The sequence below is a fragment of the Strigops habroptila genome, chromosome 1 (assembly GCF_004027225.2).
Source record: "Strigops habroptila isolate Jane chromosome 1, bStrHab1.2.pri, whole genome shotgun sequence".
Classification (NCBI taxonomy): Eukaryota; Metazoa; Chordata; class Aves; order Psittaciformes; family Psittacidae; genus Strigops; species Strigops habroptila.
In genome coordinates this window covers 143,166,384-143,173,410 of record NC_044277.2, presented here as the reverse complement: position 1 = coordinate 143,173,410, position 7,027 = coordinate 143,166,384, and the positions used below count along the sequence as shown (strand labels likewise).

The window sequence follows — 7,027 nt, the reverse complement described above, 5'->3', positions numbered from 1 at the left end:
CCCCACTCAGAAAACCCCAGACAGCTCCAGCTTGCTGTTGCCTCCCAGAGGATTATTTCTTCTCACACCCAGGGCACTCACTTTTGCTTATCCCACCCCTGCGTGAACTCCCAGGAAAACCATGGCCAGACTCTGCCCAGCAGCAAGCAATGCACCACCTAGCCAAATTAAGGAGCTGGATGGATTGCTCCTTCCCCTGGCTCTTGGGCAGCATGGGGAATACCCAGAGCTACAAACACACTGGCTCAAAGCCTGTTGTGGGCAACCACAGGCTGGGTAACAAATATCTCCACTTCCATCAAAGCCTCTTTGGCCAACATTGCTCCTGCCTGAGTGCTTCATGGTTGGTTGCTGCCCAGCCACCAGCACCACATCCTTTCCAACCAGCCTTCAAGCCAGTAAAACTGCATCAAATAAATAGGCATGGGGTCATGGCTTCACCATCAAGCACCATGGTCCTGCAGACCAGATGCCCTCACCCCAGCGCCCCAGCAGGGTGGCAGGAGAGGGGCTGCTGCAATGCCCCAGAAGGGACTCACCAGTCACTCGCCAGCACGACCTGTTGATAATGGGTAACCCACAGCAACAGTTTTGTTCCCTGCTATCCCTTCTGTCCAGAAGGGTGGTTTGGGATGGAACTAAAGGTAGCAAAAGCAGAGTGTAAATGCCAGGAGTTTTTTTCCCCCTAAAATACCTCCAGAACAGAGGAACCTACAGTGAAACTGTGATAAAGGGCCCAGAGCATGTGTTGGCAGCTCTTTGGAAAGAAGAAGCTGGAGAGGGAGAGAAAAAGACATCATAACCTCTTCCTCATTGTAAAAACAGACTTGGCTGCTAATTTTACCCCCAGCGCAACTCTGGATGAGGAGAAGGGCTGCTGCTTCAGCAACTGCTGTGGCAGCACTTCTAACTAATATCATCCTTTGCATGGCAAGTCCCACAAGCATTAATTCTGTGTGTCTACATAGATACCATAACCTGATCCTGCCTTGGCTGTAGTGGTACTTAGTATGTACATTTGAACTCATACAGTTATTTCAGGAGTGGGGGCCGGCTCTTAATTTGAGATGTTTCTGCTTCCCTAGACTGGGGTTATCACAGGGCTCATGGCCAGGACTGAGGGCAGAGATCAGGGGGGAACTGGAGATCATCAAGGAGTTGAGTGGACCGTGTGTGTTGTATCTGCCTTGTGAAACCCCTGGGGCATGAGTGGAAGCACTAGTCCCAGAAAATGACCCCAAATCAAGAGCGGGTTTTGCTTTAAAAGTAGAGTAAGAGTTTTCTTGAGGAGCTGTGCTTCTTCGGGCTCTGCAAAACTGAACTGGGCAAGAAAGTCCTACTGACTTTTCACTTTACCCATGTCCTGAAAGAGTCTGTTACCATGTGCAAAACTCCGCTAAGGCAGACAAAAAGTTGTTTCACCCCACACTGTCCATAATACTTCTGTGCTTTGGGCTAAGTCTACATCTTAATCATGACTTCCAGGATTTAGCTGTCCACCTCCGATGTGTGACTCCAAGGGTGTGCTCTGAGATTGATACCAGTCATAGTTAGGGAAGGAGAAACATTCTTAGATGTGCTTTAACTTCTTTTAAATACAAGGCTGCTCCATAAACCTGTTTGAAAAACTAAACCCCCTTCCTGCCAAAAAGAATTCCTATTTGGGATTTTTCTTCCTAGCCCAAATTGGAACAAGAGATTGGTTGAGGAAGCAGCTACCAGGTAAATTCCAGGTTAGGGGAACAGAAACTTGTTTTCTGACCTTTGCTGCCTGCGTGCAACCTAAAGCACAAACCAGCCTCTGAGAAACCTGGAGAACAACCTGTGCAGCCCAGAGGAGCAGCAGGAGTCTGAACAAAAATGTTTTGAAGGCAGGTGCCATCAGTGCATGCCTTATGGTAGGGGGCTTCTCTATACTATATTCCCTTGGTCCTTTCCAATGAAGATGAGGTTAACCTCGGTTTGCTTGTGTAAACAACAGGAACCCTCTCAAAGCGAGCTGTCCCACCTCCCTATGCCTGGGGACGAGGCTGCTGTAACACCCAGAGCGGGTGGTGTGTGTCCCGCCAGTGCCAACCTCGCCCTCCACTGACTGCAAAGGGAGCAGACAGCTCCTCCCAGCTACTCTGCCAAATGCCCAGCTTAAAGAAGAAATGAACTTATAAACATTGTGGACCTCCAGCTGGCAGAGGAACTCTAACCGAAAACCAGGATTGAACTAGAGCCGCTAATAATAACACTTCCCCATTTCTGTGTTAAAATCCTTTTTTTCCATGATCCAAGGCAAAGAACAACACTGCTAGAAAAATGACAGCTTCTGGAAAAGCTGTTGTTTCTGGCCATGAGTGAAATGAATGTTACATGCCTTGCTGAGTGCTCTTCACAAGGACAGGGATGACTTTAAACTGTAGGATGTTTTTCCTCTGTTCCTATTTGCCCTGACAACAGAAAGTAAGGTAATTTCCACGTTCCAGCCAACTTCTGCTCTCACTTGTATCATTATATATATACTGAAAGCAGTTGTATGATTTGTACTTCATGTGCTATGATAGCATGTTCTTAGCCTGTTGATTCAATCCCATCAATTTCTTATCTCCTTTGCACATATCTTTACTGAAAAGGAGCACAGGAGCTCTTATTTGTAGAGCAGAAAAAGGTAAAATACAATAAAGAAAAAAGACAGGTTTTAATCCCAGCAGTTCTTTACTGAATCTCAAGCAAGAAGGGAAAGATCCAGGTGCCTCAGGATCCCGCAAGGCTCCTTTATTAATCAGTGACCTGATGGAGGGCTTGTACAAACATAACATCAAAGCACATACTTAGTCCTGCTCCGCCATCCAGGAGGTCCGAGGTGACATGGGAACAATGAGACACCTCTGAGGGCAGGTGAGATCCTCCTTCGAGGTCTCACCTGCATGGAAGCACAGAGAGCAGCAGCACTGCTCAGCTCCCGGCAGCAAGCAGGAGGGTGAGCGACGCTCCCCAGCAGATAGCTGGCTGCAGCAGGGCTGTGAAGAGCAGAGTAGCATGGGGTGATGAGGGACAGGACATGTGCAGGTCAGAATGATTCCCAGGCAGAGGTACGGATCAGGGCTGAGGTCTTTGTGAGAAGGTCCCTGTGTCAGGGGCCAGCAGCAATTACGACAGAGACAAGGAGGAGCCCAGCAGCAGCCGGTGGGCAGTCATGTGGCCATAAGAGGAGAGCATAAGCAGTGAAGACAGTGGTTGGCACTGTCATCCCATCCATGGAGAACCTTTACTCTCTGCAAAGAGGCTCCTCTGGTCCCTTAGGAAAGATGCTATGGAGGGGTCAAACCTTCAGCCTGAGCTGAAAGGGGACATGATAGTGATCAATCTAACCCATAGAGAATCACAGGCTCGTTTGGGTTGGAAAGGACCTTAAGATCACCTAGTTCCAACCCCTTGCCACAGGCAGGGACACCTGACACTAGACCAGGTTGCTCTGAGCCCCATCCAACCTGGCCTTGAACACTGCCAGGGATGGGGCAGCCACAGCTTCTCCGGGCAACCTGTGCCAGCGCCTCAGCACCCTCACAGGGAAGAACTTCTGCCTTAGATCTAACCTGAACTTCCCCTGTTTCAGTTTGAAGCCACCACCCCTTGTCCTATCGCTACAGTCCCTGGTGAAGAGTCCCTCTCTTAGTCTCTACTAATCCACAGATATTAATCTCTATTAATCCATATATATTAATCCATATATATTAATCTATATATTGCTTAAGTGCCATCTGTATTGTCAGTAAAACCAGAGGATGACTGCCTCGGCAGGTACTTGTCCTGCAAGCCTGAAGATGGCAGCATGGGACAGACTGAGGGCCACAAGCACCATTTCCAGTGAGGACTGTGACTCTGGTGCCAAACGCGCCAGGGCCACTTGCTGTCACAGTGCTGAATCCCACACCTACCTCGCCTCCAAAACTGGGTGACCACATCCCAGTGGATAGATGGTCTCTGGCCTGTGCTGCCTGTGCAACATTCTGGCTGACCTGAACCACCTACCCCCATGGATGGAATTAAATGCCGGCAGCCAGCAGCGCTCCCTGGCAGCTCTCTGGTGTAGACATAACCCTCCCTTCCTCCAAAAGTCTTCTAAAGGCAGCGTGTCTTTTCCTGGCTGTAGCAGGCAGATTCTGCCTTCACTGATCCAAAAAAAGAAAATGTCACCAGCACAATTTTGGCCTGAGTCTTGGAGTTTCTTTCTTGCAACCATACTTCCAAAGAAATCAGTGGCAGGTCTCTCACTGGCTTCAGTCAAATCAGGATCCAAACAGGGTGCTGCAGGTAAGCCTTCATCCAGGATGTTAATTTAGACTTTGAACCACTGGTTGGAGCCATTACTCACTTTTCTATACCTGTTTTTTAGCTGAATTTCATAAAGAAATGAGGGTACTGTGACCATATATGTTCAGCTGATGGTATGTCATCTTCCAAGTCCCAATAACTTTTCATAGTGTTGGCCAGTTTCAAATCACCACCCAGTTGGGATTAAACTCCTACCTACAAACAGGTAGACAAGCAGAGGGCAGAACCTCTCAGAAGAGGGGTGTGGTGTGAGCTCTGTTCCTGCTGCACTCCTGAGAATCAATGCACCCTTGACCTTCACGTGGTAGAAGCTCAATAATTAACAGTCGTCACCAACCATATTCATAGAATCACAGAATGGTTTGGGTTGGAAAGGACTTTCAGATCATCCAGTTCCAACCCCCTGCCATGGGCAGGGACACCTCACACTAGACCAGGTTGCTCCAAGCCCCTGTGTCCAACCTGGCCTTGAACACTGCCAGGGATGGGGCAGCCACAGCTTCTCTGGGCACCCTGTGCCAGCGCCTCAGCACCCTCACAGGGAAGAACTTCTGCCTTAGATCCAACCTGAACTTCCCCTGTTTCAGTTTGAACCCATCACCCCTTGTCCTATCGCTACAGTCCCTGATGAAGAGTCCCTCTCCAGCATCCTTGTTTGGTTTGTATTGGTTTAGAAGCATCTTAGTTTCTGACTTCTTCAGTATTTAAGACCTCAATGTTGCTTTGAGGGTGAATCTTTAGCATGCAGCAGTTCATGCTCTAGTCATAAGAAGAAATGACTCCTTTCTCTCCCAAACCCAGGACAAATAAGGTAGTTTCACTGCTTCTTTTTGCCTCTTAAAACAGAAGCCTCCACAGCAGGAGTTTAGTTATTGGGTTGATTTTCATGAAGATTTTGGGTTGATTGTTGCAGCCTCTCAAAGTAGCTGCTGGAGAACAGTGCAAGATTTGCAGAGGCAAATGGATGAAGAATATTATCCACCCAATGCAGGTGATAATTACTCCTATGAAGACTCTTTTAATGAAAGTAATGTCTGTGAAATGGGCAACTATTTTGTATTTTACACCTATCTCTCTACTGTCCTCTACACTCTGGCATTTCTGCTCAGCCTGCTTGGAAACACCCTAGTGTTATGGATCCTACTAAAATACGAAAACCTCACATCTTTAACAAACGTCTTCATCATGAATCTCTGTGTCTCTGATTTAGTCTTCTCCTGCATGCTGCCTTTCTGGGCAGTGGACCAGGCCTTTGGGTGGATTTTTGGTGAGTTCCTTTGCAAGGCAGCAAATGCTGTTTTCTCCATTGGCTACTACAGCGGCGTTTTCTTTCTGACACTCATGACTATCCTGCGGTACTTGGCTGTAGTGAACCCACTTTCAACCTTGAGATCCCAGACACAGTGCTGTGGGTTTCTGGTGAGCTTGGCTGTTTGGACTGGTAGCACATTAATTGTGGTTCCTGAGGTTATCCACACCACAGTGCAAGAAAACTTGGGGGACAAGACCTGTGATTATGCTAATTGGAAATGGAAGAAGGTGGACATTTATCAAAGAAATGTACTCTTCCTGCTTTCCTTTGGGGCTATTGTATTCTGTTACTTCAAAATACTGATAATCCTGCTCAGAACAAGATCTCGCAGAAAGCACAGAACTGTGAAACTCATCCTCACCATTGTGTTGGCTTTTTTCCTGAGCTGGGCACCTTACAACATCCTCAGCTTTCTGACTACTTTTCCATCACCTACCTGTCAGTATGAAAAAGACTCCAACCTTGCCTTTCACATCAGCCGTAAAATTGCTTTCTTCCACTGCTGCCTCAACCCTGTGCTCTATGTCTTTGTTGGAGTCAAGTTCAAGAGGCATTTGTTCCGTTTATGCAATCAGTATTCACCCTGTGGCCACAAACAAGTCTCCAGCTCCAGGGTTTGCTCTCAAGGCAAATTCCACTATGAAGGTGCGTCCATCTACTGAAGCGAGACCTCACTCTTAGCACTTACCCTGGATGAGCTTTCCGATTCTAAAAGCCATAGATAATTTCTAATTCTTAGAGGCACTTCCCTGAGAAAGACACAGAAATATATTCTTTGCAAACATGCTGTGTATGGGAAGTCACAACAAAATGTATTTGCAGTGGGATGGGGAGCTGAGGGTGCTGAGCAATTACTTCATTGGCCTGTAAGTCTTATGTGTATGTTTTGTGCAGTGAGATGGATTTTCTCTCATGTAGAGTTCCTTTTTAAAAGCAAAAGACAAATACTCGCTTTTTCTTTGGGAGCTGAAACACCAGGTTTTAACATAAACAGTGTTGCATGTTGCTTTGTCACCTGACTTAGAATACTTGGATTGTATATAGCAATGGACACAAGCATTTCTGTAGCCTTTAATGATTTACAGTGTTTATTAGTGCTGAACTCACTGGTTCTCTCTTTTCGGACTCTCAGGATTAACTGGCCTGACAATAGCTACAAGAACTCTGAGTCTCTGAAGTTCTCAGTACAAATGTTCTTTTATCTGTTGGTATATATATATATAAGTAGCTTAGTGTAAAAGTAGTCTTTTGGATCTGAAATGGGAAGTTTGGGAGAGCTCTAGAAGGAACACAACCTGTTAAGCAGATACTTTACTAGGATAGTAGTTTTCCTCCTGTTATTGCAGGCACCTTCCTGTCTCTGAATACCCCTTCAGGAGGTTGCAGTGGATC

General features: G+C 46.8%; 1 protein-coding gene across 1 annotated transcript; it reads left to right on the top strand.

The window, feature by feature from the left end:
- The first annotated feature begins 5,283 nt into the window (after nt 1–5,283).
- On the top strand, nt 5,284–6,297 carry XCR1 (X-C motif chemokine receptor 1). The gene has a single exon (XM_030469764.1). It carries the CDS (start codon nt 5,284–5,286, stop codon nt 6,295–6,297), a length of 1,014 nt encoding a protein of 337 aa, XP_030325624.1.
- The last annotated feature ends 730 nt before the right edge of the window (nt 6,298–7,027 follow it).